We start from the raw sequence: 17,858 nt of genomic DNA, 5'->3' as shown, positions 1-17,858 counted from the left end.
CAATGAGTTAAAAGTAAAAGAATGGATGTCATTTATTATCAAGTGCGCATTTCTATTTAAGGTGCCAGCGATCGGATAAAGGATGTATATGACAAAATTTAAAAAAAAAAATAAAATATGGTAGGATGGACCATACAAAGTGCTGGAAGCCATCAACGATGTTATTAGAATGCAGAAACTACCGAGGGGTAAAAATAAAACTAGTTCTTGGTTATGAAAACCACCGCTTAGCGTATGGTAAAACCAACAAGAACCAGATTTGACGTTCGATGCATTTGTGACCTGTTAGTCTAATAGCCGAAGGAGTCGGTACGGCGCGGCGTGGCCTGTGAAGGGCAACAAGACCTGTTAACTGCTCCTGCTAAGTAAGCTCTGGCACATTGTGTGGCTTAGATTTACAGATGTCTAGAGGAATAGCTGAGGTTTCCGTAGGAAGTTCGGAAAAAATTCAAGAGCTGTATCGGTATAACATCAGAGTCAGGCAAGCACTCTGAGCAAGATAACTGATGAAGAGACAGGTAGAGAGATTTTCTGCCTGATTACCAAAGAGGCGGCACATCTCAGTCTCAGTTCGGACGCTTTGTGTTCTCTAAAGGAGCAGTCGCCTAGCAATTCCCAAACTCACATGCGGACTTGATGATAATTGCAGCATGTTCAAAGTGGTCTACAGGCGTACAAGTTCTGGTGTGCTGTCATACCCCTCAAAGTCGTTGTCTGGAAAAGGGTTTATTGTTACTTTTACAAGAGATCCAGCTGTAAGAGGGGAACCTTCTGCTGATAATTAGATTCACCATCTTTGGAATCATTTCGGTACGAACTGAACTTAGGAGGGGGCAGTGTAACGGCCGCGAATATCAGCGGTTCTTTGGTATTCCGCAGTCATTCCGGTGACACAAACGGGCAAGTCGCATGACATCTCTGGATATCCGTGGAACGTTAGCAAATCTGGAACAATGGTCAGGCGGGTATATAAGAAACCGACGTCGCCACAAGGACAGTTCAAGTCAGAATATTGGCGCGACTTTTAGACATTGGATAGTAAAAAAAATATTTCTAGTGGTCTTAAGTGGTCAGGTATAGTGTGTACTTGTAAAATAAACCATCTGACTATTTTTGTGCTTTGTGTGTTTAATTTATTAAACGTGTTTAATTTACAGCTTATATAGTGAACAGTAAAAACACTGCAATATTTATTGTATAGATGTATTGTTATTGTACTTTGTATACAGATGCATTGTCATGGCATTTTCTGCTGCATTACTTGGGTTCTATCTACGGGTTTTGAGTTTCACCCGTCCTTAATTTGCAGAGGTAAAGATCCAAAAGGCCATGAAAATTGAAGAGGCAATCGCAATAATAAGTAATCACGATATTTGTAATTGTACTAAAATTTTGATTGATGTTTTTTCTACTCTTGAGCAATATGTAGGCTTTATGACGAAAAAAAAAGGATGCAGTGAACGAAACCCGATTGCTTACAAAAACATATCAAGGATGCGATATTAATTATTGCCTGAATTGTGGCAATATTTTTTTTGCGTTTAGTGTAAATTATCCTGTTTATACCTACACTTTCACAAATCATATATTGTTATTTTACATGTTTTTCATGCTAATAATTTTTCATAGTAGAAAATGCATGAAAGCACACGTCAAAGCAGAAGATTTGTTGTTCACAAAACTTACAACAGACTTCAATTAACAACCTCATGTGATTTCCTATTTGAGAATTTTTTATCTATAGTTTGTCACTGACCATTTTCTTTAACCATTTTTTTTGTATGTCTTGCATGCGTTTTTGTATCTGTAGAACTGTATTTGAATCATAAAAATAAATTGATAAAATGAAACTCGGTGAAAACTGGAATAAATTGACGAATGTAAACTATGAAACATAATGTGAGTCTGTCAATTTCGAGTTATGAAGTTTGTGTTGCATTTTGAGACATAAGTGTAGTTAATATGGGAGTGTGTTAACAATGCAGTAGTACAATTCTTGCAAAGACCTCAGAAAAGTCGAGTTTTCGAGAATCATGAGCTTGTTGTTCCGAAATTTTTCAAATATTAAAATAGAATGATTTGAAAATAATTGTTTATCAATTTAAAGCAATAATGGCATCAACATAACAAATCAGTCGCCAATCATCGGCAGGCTCAAGATCGCGAAAGAGCGCACCAATGACTTTATCCTCATGGCAGCGACATTTTGCCAGAAGTAGGAGTTTGCAGCAAATCATTTTTCAACCTCAGAAGGTTCACATCAGTTGGTCATATGAGCTCAGTTTTCCGCTTATAATGAGGTTGGATGGATGGAGGAATAAGGTTGTGCAAATCTAACATACTGCAAAAGCTCAAGCTCTTCAGAAATTATGAAACGTGGACGTTTTTTTTAAGACTTCAAAAATTAATTGCAAAGAACTGCTATCGATTTTGATTTGCATCAAACGGGTTTCGTATTCAACGAGTAAAATCCTATCGTTTTTTATTACTCACTCACTTTCCGTAAATGATGAGCTCATATGTGCCACGGGCTTCTGGACCATTATTTTATACATTTCGCACCCATTCATTTTTGTGATAATTTGCTGTATCGGTTCTGCATAATTATGAAATGTCTCAGGTCATGTGGTATCCCAGTTGTGGTACTAAGTTGATTGGAAACTTCACTTCCAAATAGTACCATGGGGGATCTGTTTACTAAATATGACCTAAATAACAAGCATTTGCTGCTATGGGACCAGTTCAAGTCCCAATATTCGCGTGACTTTTAAATTGCAATAAAAACAGTGTAAACAAATGTTTCTGAATATGTACATGTGTAATAAATTGGTTAACTATTTTTCTGTATCAAATTTAATTCGTACGTAAACAAACTGCAGAAGCGCTATAATATTTAGTGAAACTAACTTGTAGCAGATCTGATACAATAAGAGGTGATCGTCCCCTTTAAAAATAAAGTGTGAGCTTAACCAATAAATAGAGGCTTACTCATAACAATTAACCGTAAAGTAATTTTTGTTTGACTTCTTAATTATTTGAGTATTCCATGTAAATAGAATAATTATCTGGACTTAACAAATGGTTCAATTATTAACTATCATAGTCCTTTTTACATGAGTTTCATGATCAAAACCGAAATTTGTAACGCCGTGTAATTGCGGAAAAAACGGACAATCTATTCGACGTTAAAGCACTTTACTTACATATTTAATTGGCTTGTAAATCCCACATCAAAAGGAGTAATATTAAAGCCCAAGGCGACACGATTTAGTGTTACCTCCAACATAATGCGGTAATTTATTTCTAACTACCTAGTCATTAATGGCCCTAAAATACAGTTTTTTTTTCACGTATTACTTACTAAGACAACATGAACACCATTCTTATCATACTAATGGTCCATATTCTAATCCAAGTGTCAGGAAAATTAAATTTTATTCAGAACCCTCCGTTTAAAAATTACGAAGTTTATGCGAAACATTTTGAGGAATCTTTGACTATACAGATAACCATGCTGCATAATGACACTGCTAAGGAAGTCAATGACGATTTGCTGACAGAATTTTTAGAGATGAATATGCAGTTTAACAAGGGCCTGTATGTGGTTTCCAAAAAAGTCGATACCGTTAATCTGGAAAAGCTGAAGCGCCCGAAGCAACCCGTACAGCTTATAACTAAATCTCCGAAAAATGCTTCTAATAAAACCATAAATGCCTTGCTGCGGGCACGATTGAAATATCTCTATTATTACTTGGTAAGAATATACATTGTTAATGATGCAGATATGTTTTTGCAGTACCTAACTTCTCTGGACATTCATAGGTTCCTAGCTATGGCACGCACCCTAACAGTTATAATTTTTTCATCACATGAAGCAGACCTAGAAGCAATGCAAGCTCTCTTTCTACACCTCTGGCAGAAGTATTCGATTTTGAATGTAATCGGTCAGTTTCCAAACACCAGTAAAAGAGAGTACGTATTCACTTACAAACCTTTCATTAGCAACCTTCATGGATACGGAACCTTTCATTCTTACCATTACAAGTTCTGCTTAAAAAATCCTCAACTGCTTTTATCAAATTTACAGCAACTTAATGGATATAGGTTAAGATTATCACTATTTCTACGTTATCCAAGTTCCACAGACAGGATTCCCAAAGCGCTTAAGGAAAATCCTATATACCGATACGTGCACCGTAGTTCTATAAAACTTTACGGACTAGATGCAATAATGATGAGCGAATTGGCGAGAAAAATGAACTTTTCCGTTGAAATGTACGAAGGGCCTTTGGGGCGGACCTACGGAGTAGTAAATGCAGACGGAACGCCTGATGGTACCCTTAAGGCTGTAGTAGACCGTAACATCGATATCCAAGGAAACGCAAGATTCATAATTGTTTATCCCATCAAAGGCTACGAATATACTTATAGGTTTTATCGGGATAACTTATGCCTAATCGCACCTACCGCAGGACATTTGCCAAAATGGAATGCTATGCTTCAATTTTTTACGACCAATTTCGGTCTACTTCTGGTGGTTAATTGTTTTATTTTTGGTTTGTTGAATAAATGGTTTTCTGGATCTCAAATAAAATATTCAGTTTCGATGTTCGAAGTATTTGGAGTATTTGTAGGACAAGCGGTATATTCTTCCCACAACACCAGGCCGCAATCACATCGGCTATTTTTTCTGAGCATTCTTGTGTATTCCTTAGTTATGAGCACTATATTTACCGCAATCCTTTTGCTAATTTTTACCAAACCTGTTTCTCTGCCAGAAATCAATACCCTGGAAGAGTTTCTCAAAACTGGTCACGAAATTATGACTTCGAACAACGTATTCAAAAATATTCCCAGGCAACCTTACATAGATCTGGCAAAAAGAGTTAAAATGAAGCCTCCCGGAAGTAACCTGAGCTCCATTAAACTTGCCGCCAAATTTAAAATTGGTGGACTAGAGCGATACTACGATGCACAAATTCAAATAAAAACAACGCTTGCAGATAAGAACGGCAACGAGGTACTTCATATAGTAGAGGAATGTATAAATACTTACAATTTGGCTTTTATTCTACCTCTTGGCTCTCCGTACCTGGTTTTAATCAACCGAATGATCATGTGGGCAGCGGAAACGGGTCTGTCTTTGAAATGGTATAATGATTTTGCCTTATTTTATATTTACCAGTACCAAATGCATCAAATAGAGCAACGCAGTATAGAAAATGAGGAAACATCGGGTTTTTCCAAGTTAAATTTCGAAGATTTTAAGGGAGCGCTGTTGATATTGATCATAGGGAATGGGTTGGCCGCTGTGGTTTTTTTATTGGAAATCTGTTGGGGGTATTTTGTATTACATATAAGTAAGTCTAATTGTATTTAATTAAGTCTAATTGTGTTTGTGTATTAAAGAAGAATAAATTTATTTTAAAAATTAGTTTATTTGTTATTAGGCAAAGGTGTTAGTAATAGTTACAACACACCAAACCAAGCAGCAAGATAACATCTTAAAGAAGTCAATTCTAGTTCTGTTTGGGGTATTTTGTATTACATAATATAAGTAAGTCTAATTGTATCTAATTAAGTGTCATTGTATTTGTATATTAAAGAAAAATAAATTTATTTTAAAAATTAGTTTATTTGTTATTAGGCAAAGGTGTTAGTAATAGTTACAACATAGCAAACCAAGCAGCAAGATAACATCTTAGAGAAGTCAATTCTAGTTCTGTTTGGGATAATACGGTGACGTCCTGGGAATTTTAAGATTTGCACGTCAAATGCCACATCCAAAATGACATCAAAGATCACTTTAAAAAGGTGTCTCGAATAACACATAAATAATATGGATGGGAGTATACAGGGTATCAATTTGAAAACTTTCCACCCCTACTATCTCGAAATGGGTTAGAATTTTTTATTATCAAGGGGGAAGAATTTTTATGTAGATATCACTGCCTCTTTCAACCCCTCCCCCCTCCCCAGAACCTCCATCTCGAAAATCTTAAATGGGAACAGAGATCGAGTGATACCTCATTTGAAAAAACTTTTTATTCTCTACATTTGGCACCTTATTTTTTAAATTTGAGTGCTGCGTGGCCAAGTTAGGGTTATTTAAATACTGTAAATTACTTATTCTTAGACATTATTCCTGTAAGTGTTTTAATTACGGTAAAACTAAGATTTGTATTGAAACATGTTTTTTAGGTTAGTAAATTGTTTTAATAAATCAATACATCATTTTACTAACTGATTGACTTACTGTTTTTTGATATGACCATAAAGAGAATACGTGCATTTATTACCTATTCTCCATCAATCAGATATCTTCATGGTCATGAAAGAAAAACATTTTTTTTCCTTTTTGTTTATTTTCGTTTACAATCGAATTCGTTTCAATTCAGTTTAATGAAATAATCCGAAATTTAAAATATGATTTATAACTTTCCTACCAGTCACTGTCACTAGGCATTTAAATCAGTTAAAATTTATTGCAATAGTTTGTGTGTTATTGTTAGTAACTATGATATACATGCTTAGGCAAAGAATTGAAATGATTTTTGTTTATGGCGAACAAGGAAGATGCACAAGAAGAACGGCAGAAGTTTTTAATATCAGAAATCATAATTTTAATGTAAGTCACAGGTCCACTTTGGATTTAGTAGCAAAATTTACTGAAACGGATTCAGTTGGAGACAAAAACAAGGGCAAATCGGCCTGTTTTAAACCAAGATGCTCAAGTAGACATTTGGGAACATTCGTTGAAGAACCTACCAATTCTCTCCGTACAGCCGCACTTCTAACTTGGATATAACATGAAACTGAACGAAAATCATTAAAGTTACATAAATATTACCCGTACAAGATGCAAATTTATAGGAACCTCATGAGGACGATTTTGATAGGAGAATAGAGTTTTGCGAAACTATGTCCTACTTAATAAACACTCGTGAAATTTTGATCACCAACATTTGCTTCAGTGCTGAACGTACTTTTTTCCTAAATGACCATGTGAAGAAATAGAATTATCGATGCTGGTGTGATGACAATCCGTACATTTTTAGAGTGGGTGCTACACAGTAGTCACAAAAAATTAATGTTTCGGCCGGTGTTCTCGAAAATGCTGTTATAGAGCTGTGGTTTATTGAAGAAAACTTAACTGGAGAGCTCTACTTACACCTACTTAAAGATATAATTAATCCTTTAATAACAACTGAACTGGAAAATCAAGTTGGTGGTAACATTTTGCAAGAAAATGAAGTACACTTTCAGCAAGATGAAGCATTCATTATTTTCTGCCAGTGCGAGAGTAGTTAAATAACAGATTCCCTAACCAATAAATTGGTAGAAGGGGACCGATAGAATGGCCTGCTAGGTCACCAGACTTAGTGCCGTTAGATTTTTTTATATCATTTTTTTATGGCATATAAAAACGGTTCTGTACAAAACTCTTGATAATATCGGCAATTTAAAAAGAAGAATTATGGGGGTATGTAGGGCTCTTCCAGAAGTGCTATTTTAAAATGTTCAGGAAAAATTTGAGAATAGACTTTATTTTTGTTTGGAGAACAGCGCAGAATACTTTGGACACCTCACAAACTAAACGTGTTAATAAAATAAATTTTGAGCGTGCCATAAGACCATTATTAAAACAACTTATTCAGTCTTAATTGTAACGACTATACAAAAGTTTAATGATAATAATGATAGCTTTGTTCGTGGTAACAGTTCTGAACACATCCCGGGTCAGTCAGGAACTCTTCATCCTTTAAGGATAGGCGCATGCGTGATTCATAACCGGTTCGGAATTTATTTAAAACCGCGAACACGAACTTAATAAATATACCTCGAGTGCCAATTCAATGAAAAGTAAATGACCACTACTAGGGGGCCGCAATTTGGCGTGATTGTGTCCTTTCGATGTTGGTCACTCTGACAAATTTCAGTTGTGCCAATTGTAGGGAAAAAAACAATTAAAGTTTTTGAGAGGTTATTTTTACAAATACAAAATAGAGTTACATTTAGTTAAGGATTTAAGATAGTTGTATTAGATCTGTGATTTTTTTGTCTCCTACTTTAAGAATTTCGTTTAAATTTATGAAAGAAAGTAATCCTCACCTAAAATGAGACGAAGTTTCAATTAACTTGGGATAGATGCATGAACTTTAAAATATTTGTTTTATTATTCTTATAAATTATAAATCTTATAAATCTAAACTTAAACTTGAATCCTAATACTATGAAAATGATGATCTTCATTTAAATTGTATTTACTTGTATTTACTTAACAAATTCAGTATGTAATGTACCACATTAATAGGTACAACCATCTATAAAAATCAAATTATAGATAATTTTATGAGGGTTTGTAAATTGCAAGGGTTTATATAGTAAAAATAAACAACTCTGTATATTATTCTATGGTAAACACAGTGAACCAAATACGTTTAAATAAGGGTGGTGATACGTGATTCACGTATTAAATAAGAAGGAAGCTATATCGCGTGTTGCAGACGATATACCCAAGCGTTGTTTGCAAATCGCCAAAAACTAGATAATCCGCTATACTCATACGTCAAACGTCAGCGTCGTCAACTTCAATACCGTTATTTAATATATTTTTTGTTGGCAACACTAAAAATGTTCAGAGTGACCAACATCAAAAGGACACAACCACTATAAAAATGGCGGCCGCCAGGCAGTGGTCATTAGCAGTCCAGGTATATTTATTAAGTTCGTGGAGTCCAAGGATTAATTGAACTAGTTACAGATTGATCCCGAACAAGTAACAAAACATCCGCGAACGGCAAGATTTCGAACTAGAAGTTCAAGACTGGTCACCGCGAACGCTCTTTTTAACAATGCGCATGTGAAGTAATTCTGAACTTGTTCAGGACTATCACCGCGAACAAAGCTATATTATTAATCTAAAAAGACATGTTTGGATAAATAATAAAATAATGTTAGCTTTAACGTAATTAAAACACTTATAATGTCACAGAAATAATTTCTAATAATAAGTAATTTACAATGTTTAAATAAGCGAACTTGGCAACTCAGCACTCAAATTTAAAAAATAATGTGCCAAAATAAAAAAAAAAAAGTTCATTCTAATGACATATCACTCAACCCCTGTTGCCGTTTAAAATTATAGAGACGGAGATTCTGGCGGGTAGGGGGTTGAAAGAGGCAAAGTTACTTCTACATAAAAATTATTTTCACCTCGATAAATTAATGTGCCCTAGAGATTTTATAAAAACCTAATCCGTTTCGAGATAATAAAGGTGGGAAGTTTTTTAAATTGACACCCTGTTGTTTGGTTGACAAAGTTCTCTCTTAACAATTTTATAAGAACATGCTTAGAAGCATTGAAGAGCATGACCTGCCCTACTATTTTGCACTCTATAATTTCTTTGCTTAATTTGATATAAAGACAGATATTTAAAATATTGTCATTGGCGTGTCAAAAGAAAGTATTAGGTCCACCATTTTAACAATTTCCCAAGAACCATTCTGCAAGAAAAATGTATGGTATTCTTCTTGTAGAGCTTGATCTGAACTACCATTTTGCACTACAGGGTGTTTTCAAAGGAGTGAGTCATTTATTTGAACTGTTTGTAGGAATCGTCAAAAGGAGTTAATGTACTAAGCATGAGCTATATAAAAGTTGCGTAATAAAAGAGATTGTAAATAATAATATCAACATTTGTATTATTGTATGGTTTTCAGTACGAATGTTTGGATCGATCAGTTGGATCAGTCTTTTAATAGTACCTATTTTATTTGTCTCATTATTTTGTGCGGAAAAATAGCCTATGTTTACGAAAACAATGAACTAGTGGACATAATACTTATCTATAAGACAGTGCTAACAAAATGCAGCCGCAGCATGCAGTTTGTATGCGGAAAGGTTTCTTTTAAGAAATTATCCGGCTTCACGTATGTTTGTCAATTTATTAGACTTCGTCCCACAGAGTATTTAAAAGAGCAATGAGGAGACCACGCTGGAAAAACTACTCAACCTAAAATTATACTTAATAACTTAAGTCAAGGTATTTAAGCTATAGTAGTCCAAGTTAAAGTTTCTCATAGTATGTGACTTTATATATTTCTCAAGTGTGGAAGACACCACAATAAGAACAGTATTATCCATATCGCCGTTACAACCTGAAGATCATCCTAGAAGAGTTGTATTTTGCTCTTAGAACAGTTCGGCAGAAATTACAATTAAGATTCATAAACATTAATTTTGTATACAGATGAAGCCACATTTACATGAGATGGAGTTCAAAATTTCCACAACAATCATGTTTGGGCAGTAGAAGATTCGCAGACTATAAAAAGATTTAATTTTTAAATAGATGTTCAATAAATGTTTGGGCTGGCGTGGTATGGGGCACGCTTATTGGACCCTACTCATTTCCACACAATCTGCCAGAATTATAAAAAGATGGTCCTCTAAATGTAAGACAGGATATGTAGTTTCTATAATATCATAGGGCTCTGCCACATTTCAGACGAAAAGTTCCTGAATTATTTACAGCAAGGTATGACCTACCTTTTTGTAATGCTCTAATTTTTTTGACTACGTTGATGTAAACGGGGTTATTTGAAATACTAGCATTTACGTGTCAAAGTAAAGTAGTACGTAAACAATTTTCAAAATTTCCGCAAAAGCCATTCATTCTATAAGCAAAAAATATGGATGGTTGGTACGAACGAAGATATTCGAAATATTACTTTTGCTACGTCAAAATAAACTAGAGATCCAAATAGTTTTGAAAATATGTAACAAAAGAAAAATCATTCATGTTTAATGGCATACATTAAGAGGTAGTCCTAAATTCTAATGTTTAAATCATTAGCGTGTCCATAGTTTATTGCCAGTTTCCTATTGGTGAAAATAAACTTAGGATAATCCTTGTTAAGAGGCTCGAATTTTTTTGTTGTGTACAGAGAGATCTGTATATAATAAAAGGAAACAAAATTAAAGCAGGACAAGCTGTGGCAAACTTGTAAATATGAAAATCTGCTGATATTCTATATATAAAATTAATTAATATTCTCTAAAATTGCTCTAAAAAGATGCAGTGCCAAAACTGAAGAAAAGAGGTCAAGCATCCTAAAACTGGATCGATCAAATCTTACCTGGATCAGCTGTTCCATTGCCAGTTTAATGGACACTGGCATGTGCTAGAAAGAGACGAATAGGGCCGCCCTAAAACATCTCTATTTATTATGCGCATAATCCGAGGTGCTTACACCGCAGCACAAAAAAAAGTGCGGTAAAAAGCCTCGGGGTGAAGGAAAACATCATGTTAGTTTATTTTTGATGATTGTAATTTTTCTGCAAGTTTGTAGAGAAGAACGTTAATATTATCTACTTTGTAAGGTAAGCATTAGTTACAAAATCATTCGGAATATAACGAGAAATTTATGGTTTCACACCCTTTTGTTTTGTATTTGGGTCAACGAACAGGAAAGGGGGTGGCTCGGTGTTAAGAAATTCGAAATCTCAGTCAGTCTGCGTTTCATTTGTAAACACAATCAGACATTGTGTTGTGAGTTTCAGTTTTACAAAGACTAGTTTAAATATTACAGTTTTTTATTAATTACTTCTAAGGTAGGGATTTTGAGTCAGGATTTATTATTACTTACATTAAATTTGTTATTTGCATGTTTAGTTATAATTCCTAGATGTTATCCATACAGTTGAGTATCTAAGAAGTCACATTTTGGAGTGAAAATTGAAATATTTTTATCGCTTTTCGAGTTTAGTGTTTAATTTTAGGTATAATTTTTACGGTACAGTTTAGTATAGACTCTTTAGATATATTGAATGCTATTGTCATTAAAACTATAAGTGCGAACCTTTCCTTTAAGTATCTGATGCTTGACATAGTAGACTATCTTGCTATGATCAAAAGAAGCTTTATTTGTCTAACATACATAGTAATGTAGACAAAGCTATCATTAGTCTAAAATAAATAATTACAATAAAACAACTATATAACATGAAAGACCGGCAACGGATTTTAATCAGAGAGAGCCAGTGTACCTAATACGATAGCCGTTGGGAGAATACTTGGCAAATTCTGCCCCGACTTCTTTTCTTCCTTTATTCAGGACTGCCTGAATATCGACATCTTCTTCTTGGTCATTTATAAGATCTAATAAAAGACACCTCTTTGTCTTTTGAACAGCAGATCTTCTTAATAAAAGGCATCCAAGTTTCCATGGATTCTTTTTGCTCGGTCTTAAATGTCAAAATCAAAGTACCGTTGCCTCTCTATCCATCTTCTTACTCGACCCTCTAGATTTTTAAACTGAACGAGCCATTTTAAAATTACATGGTCAGTTCGCAGTAGGAACTTTGACAGAGTGTTACTAAAATAGCTAATGAATTTTTCTTCTTGACCATCCTGGATTTTGGACAGCACGGCTCACATTGCTTGTATTGTTGTCCAGTACAAGTTTTTTCCTACAGGTAAGGGATTACGAAGACTTTTTTATGTGATCGAAAGCTTCCTGACAGTCTTGGGACTATTGAAATTTTCGTTCTCCCTCTGTCAACCTGGTCAATGTTTTGGCGGTGTTGACAAATTTCTCCACAAAACTTTGGTATTAGATACATAATTCCAAAAAGCTGCGTAGCTCATGCTTGTCTTTGGGAACTTCTAGGTTTTTCATGTGGGTCTTAAACGATTTTCCTACCACAATAAAAAAAGAAACATCAAGGTAAACCATGTCTCCAAGGACAATCCTCTTAAAATCGTTTCCATCAGCCGTTCAAAAGTGGAAGGAGTATTGCACATAAACCAGCATCCAAGGGCCTTCAAGGGCCAACTCAGCTTTCCAGTATCCACTTTTTAGATCTAGAGTGGGAAAGATCTTCGATCAAGCCAGGGATTTCAGAGTGTGATCGGTTTTAGAAAGAGGATAGCTGTCCTTTTGATTGGTTTCATTAAGCTGTCGGTAATTTATACAGGAGTCGTGATTCTTCTTTACCAGTACCACCAGTGAAAATCATGGACTACTTAATGGTTCTATGACGCCTTTCTCGGCCACTCTCAACAATGTTATCAGCTTCTTCTCTATTGGCCAGTGGTAGTCTTCTAGCTGTCTGCTCGATGGGACGAGCAGTTTTTTGTATTGATTTTGTGCGGGACTATGTTGGTCTTTCTTCTTCCTTAAATAAGAAGTATTAAAAGCATCTCGATATCTATAGATCAAATGCCTCTTTGCTCTGAATTTAGACCAGTGCCTGACGACGATGTCAGATCAACTAATTTTTTCGGAATGGCTTCCCGGTTAGTTTTCACTGAAAATTATTGAAGTACTTATTGCTGAAACTGCAGAGCAGTGTTTTAACTTCTTGCTCTTCTTTAATATAATGGTTCGAACATGACTATTTCACTATCTGTCGTTTTGCTGTTGATACAGCCGTCCAAAACCAAACAGTTTTATTCTGGTAACAAAGTTTTCTTCGGAAGTAGGACTCGAACTGTGTAATTCCTCTCACATCTCACGATGTACAACAAGTTTTTTTTATAGTTGGACACACTTGCAAGGAATCTGATAGAAAGCTGTTCTAGGAGTCTCTAGATCGACCACAAATCCGTGATTTCTCACTGTCTATCGTGATCACCGGGCAGAAGTCAAAAGTGATGGAATAATCTGTGCTATTTTTTGGGAACACTTTCGATTTAAGTACCTATAAAAAAGAGATAAAGCTACGACGGTGTTCCAAACTGTCAAGTTTATAGGTGTACTCAGGGTTGCTGACAAGTCGTACAATGCATTTCTGTAAGCTGTCCAGAAGTTTTAAAACGTTGTGCCAAATGTGCGAGCAATATTCCATGGTTGGCCGAATTTGAGCCTCATAGAGAATAAGCAATTGTTCAGATGATTATAGGTGCTTTGTCCTAAAAAGAACGCCTAATTTATCTAACTTCTTGATCTTCAGGACTCTTTGCTTAAAGTTTAACTCGAATGGTAAACGAGATGTTTGTTTCACCATTTTCTCGATCTCTCGTCGCTGTTCGTAGAAGTCGCCTTCTTCTTTCTTTGCCTTCGATCTTTGTTGCACCTGTGCAGCAGCGGGTGAGGAGAGTTTCACGCACATAGCCATTGATGAAGATATATTTTCCTCAGTCCAAAGTAGTGCCTTGATTTGAAAACAAGAACGAAACCAGTAGTGAAACCTATTAGTATCCAAATCCACTGCTGTCTATTTTTTTAAGCTCTTGTAATCACTTTTTGTTTAAATTTCCGTCTTTTCTTTATTTTATAAAAATTGACTGATGTTGAAAGTCCTGAATGAAGTGGCACATATGCTAACGGTAGCTTATCAGCCTGGAGAACATTAATTGGTGGTGGGTTGTCATGAATTATTCTAGAGATGCTTACCTTTTAAATGTGGGCGCCATCCAGTTTAATGTGTTTATTTAAAGAGAAGTTGTAAGAACCTTTAACTGGCAAATTGGTTCTCACATAAACAAAAAGGATGTTAAGAAATATAACATATAGTAAAACACAAAATAAGTTTCAATTATTGTTAACATTATATTATCAAAATATGCTATTTCTGGTTAATGTTTATTGTTTAAACTTTCACTTAAATATATCATTGTTGTAAATCATAAGACAGATTTTTGTTAAAAGTACAACCCCTGAAATCAAAACTTTATGCATCAAAGTTCTAAAACATTAAAAAAAATTAATATTTTTCTAGTATGTAAGTAGCCTTTGGCCAAAGTCAGTATTTACACTATACAACATGTACTAAATTAAATATAAAAGGAATATACCTTTCAGTGCGGTGGCTTACATATAATACTGTATTAAAATCAGGATAGTGGGATTAAAAGGTATTGAATAAATTATTATTTAGGTAGATATGTAAATTACATTATATTGTAAATTGGCAAGAAAAATCTTTAGACACTAGACAATAATTAATAAATTAAGGAGCTATCAAATGATATAAATTAGCGAATATGACTATTCCTAAAATCAAAATAACAATAACAAATTAGAAATAATGATATTGCTTACACGTTCCTTTTATCTTCCTTGATCTGGCAACCCATTGTGCAGATTCAAGGACAGCAGCTGACATAGGTCCAATCAATAACGTCATGACGAAGCAATAAATCCTGATAAAGCTCTAATTTATGATGGGAAATGGGAACAGTACCTGAGATGGCTCGGAATGGTCTTGGGATGGCCCTTAAAACTAAGATATCACTTAAAATTTGGCTTATGACCCGGCATAAGACCCTAAAATTAACACGTGAAACTTCAAAAATAGCGGCCTTAAAAACCATGAGAAAACGTTTAATAAAGAATAGGAATCAAGCTTACCTCAAGATGTTGGAAGGTCTTTTATAAAGTGTATTAAAGTAATCTTTCACATTAAATGGCTAGTGTCGCCATGAGGTAATTATGAGGTCAAATCCGAACCTCGAGCAATTGAACTTGTTAACCTGAAGACCACACCATTTGCAAGGAAAGTCAAAACGCAATTTCTTGGTACCTCTTCGATGGATAATCTCACGCAGGCCCAGTTTTACAAGAATTGACAATACAACGTTGCCTTGCTTAGCTTTAAGTCGCTGCGTGTACGGAAATCAATTTAATCCCAAAAAGTATTCAAATTACAGGAAAAACCATGGCAACAACAACCCGGTATCGAAAATGCCAATACGTAAAAGTGGATCCTTGAGCATGGCGTACGTGACCAATGACAAAGGCACACAGATAGAAAAATCTCGTTAGTCAGAGAGAGAGAGAGAGAGAGAAATAACCTGATTCCAGTAAATTGTCTAAAATTCATAGCGAAGAACAGCTATGTTGTTATCCACTCATTGTCCGGACTAGCAATTTGCGCTCTTGCCGGTTTAGTGATTGGTTGGAAGAACAGCTAACGCCATCTAAGAGTTAAAGGCCATTAGCCCGATACTAGATGTCGCGATCAGTAGTATTCATACAATATTAAATTATTACATTATAAAACCAACCAAAAAAAAACGCTACACCCTAGAAGCTTAAAAAGTCGTTAAAAAAAGTTCTTTATATACAGCTTGTTTTATGATTATCCCTTTAGAAACAATAAATCTACTTCGTTTGCAATAAATAGTCTTACAGAGTTTGTAGCGGCTGTCACGCCACTTCTTAGATCTAACAAAGGCTTTTAATTGTGTTTCTTTTAAAATATTGTTGAACAAGCTATCATACATCGTAAGCGCATTGACCCCATTGAATCGTAAGTTAAATAATCGCCATCAATATGTTAAATTCCAGAATAACTTGTCAGATAAGTAACTATTATTATGGTGAACCTTAGAGTTCCATTCTACGCCAATTCCATATGGCAATAATTTGCCAAATCTTTGACAGAATCCAAATCTTACACTGTTTTCTAACGACACTACTTACCTGCAATACTTACTTTTTCAATCTTATTTTATCTAGATAAACAAGAAAAAATACAATTCTGGTTTCTGGAAAATAGGTTCATTCTCAACAACACAAAAATTCAGCTTATCAATCTCTAATATATTAAGTACCTATGTAAATGTATCGTCTAAGCAAAAATAGAACATCTTTCTCTCATATATTCCTATTTATTTTCTTCCTATTTTTTTTAGAGTTTTGATATTACTTAGGGTAAGCTTAGCGTAGTTTTGGTAAGAATAGGGACTCCATAATAATTAAAAGATGACAACTAGGGATTCAAAATACATTTTTATTAACACAAAGTAACAACAAAACTTACAAATAATAACGTAACTTAATTTTAAGTAAATCTCTGCGTTCGAATTTTCGAACTTGCAAATTTTTCTATGATTTCCTTATAGGATAATGTCTGAGCAATGTTATTCTCAATAGATAGTAAAGCTAAGTCAGAAAGTTTGTCTTCAGCTAAAGTTGACCTTAAATACGTTTTGATCAACTTAAGCTTACTAAAGCTACTTTGGCCACTGTTACTGGAATTATAATAAATATACGTAGAGCTGTCCAAACGTTGGGGAAGGTTTCCTGCCAGCTATTTAAAGCTATGGTCTGCAGAACTGCTTTTGGATGAATCTTATCAATATCTAAAAATCTCCCTAAATACAAGATTTCGTTTGCAAGTTCCAATCCCGAAATACCGCAGTGTTGGTCATGTTTTAATATTTTTTCCAAATTAAGGCAGGATTTTTTAAAATTTTCATCTGTGTTTTTTAGATTATACGTAAATGACCAAGTTTTGCTCATTGCAGTAAGTTGCGTAAACCGTAACTCTTTTGAGTTAATAGCAGTGTCTATCATGGGATAAAAAACATTTATTTTAAATAATGTTTCAGGGCCGTTTGGCGACTCATCTTTATGTTCATACGAAAACAGGGTTTTTTTTTCTTCTGAAACGCACAGTTTCAAACACCGTATTTATGTCGGCTTTTTCAGCTATATCTTTAGCTACAATGATAGCCGTGCCTAACCCATCAGTCCGAAATTCTTTTAGGAAAACATTTTTGTATCATGGTTGTGGCTTCTAAAAGGTCTACATGCTCTCATAGACTTGCTGACAAGATTGACAACATGAAATAAAATGTCATACCAAATTATTAATGAGAGTAAAAACTCAAATTTCTCTAAATTTTCGGCCAGCCATTTGGCTTCTAAGCTCGCTAGTGCATCATTTGACCCTCGATAAGCTTTTTCCAGGGCATTTTTTATTTCCGCATATTGATATCGCACTGCTTTCAAACTGCTGAGTCTGCTTTCCCATCTCGTTTCACATACCTTTTTTAGAGTTAAGTTCTTTACATGATTTGAAATAACTTCCCACCTCTTTGTTGAATTAGAAAAAAAACAAA

At 34.6% G+C, this 17,858-nt stretch overlaps 2 protein-coding genes across 2 annotated transcripts in view; both read left to right on the top strand.

The window, feature by feature from the left end:
* The first annotated feature begins 2,306 nt into the window (after positions 1-2,306).
* Positions 2,307-5,479, top strand: LOC126738451 (ionotropic receptor 21a-like). Its single transcript, XM_050443805.1, has one exon. It carries the CDS (start codon positions 3,371-3,373, stop codon positions 5,378-5,380), a length of 2,010 nt encoding a protein of 669 aa, XP_050299762.1. The 5' UTR covers positions 2,307-3,370; the 3' UTR covers positions 5,381-5,479.
* A 5,809-nt stretch (positions 5,480-11,288) lies between these two features.
* The window catches only part of LOC126738640 (RING finger protein 207-like), a 42,092-nt gene continuing 35,522 nt past the window's right edge, over positions 11,289-17,858 (top strand). The window contains exon 1 of the mRNA XM_050444062.1: positions 11,289-11,386. The gene's annotated coding sequence lies outside the window, so the exon portion shown is untranslated. The remainder of the gene's footprint in view (positions 11,387-17,858) is intronic.

This window comes from Anthonomus grandis, chromosome 7 (genome assembly GCF_022605725.1).
Source record: "Anthonomus grandis grandis chromosome 7, icAntGran1.3, whole genome shotgun sequence".
In the NCBI taxonomy this organism is placed as follows: Eukaryota; Metazoa; Arthropoda; class Insecta; order Coleoptera; family Curculionidae; genus Anthonomus; species Anthonomus grandis.
This window is presented reverse-complemented; position numbering and strand designations above follow the sequence as displayed.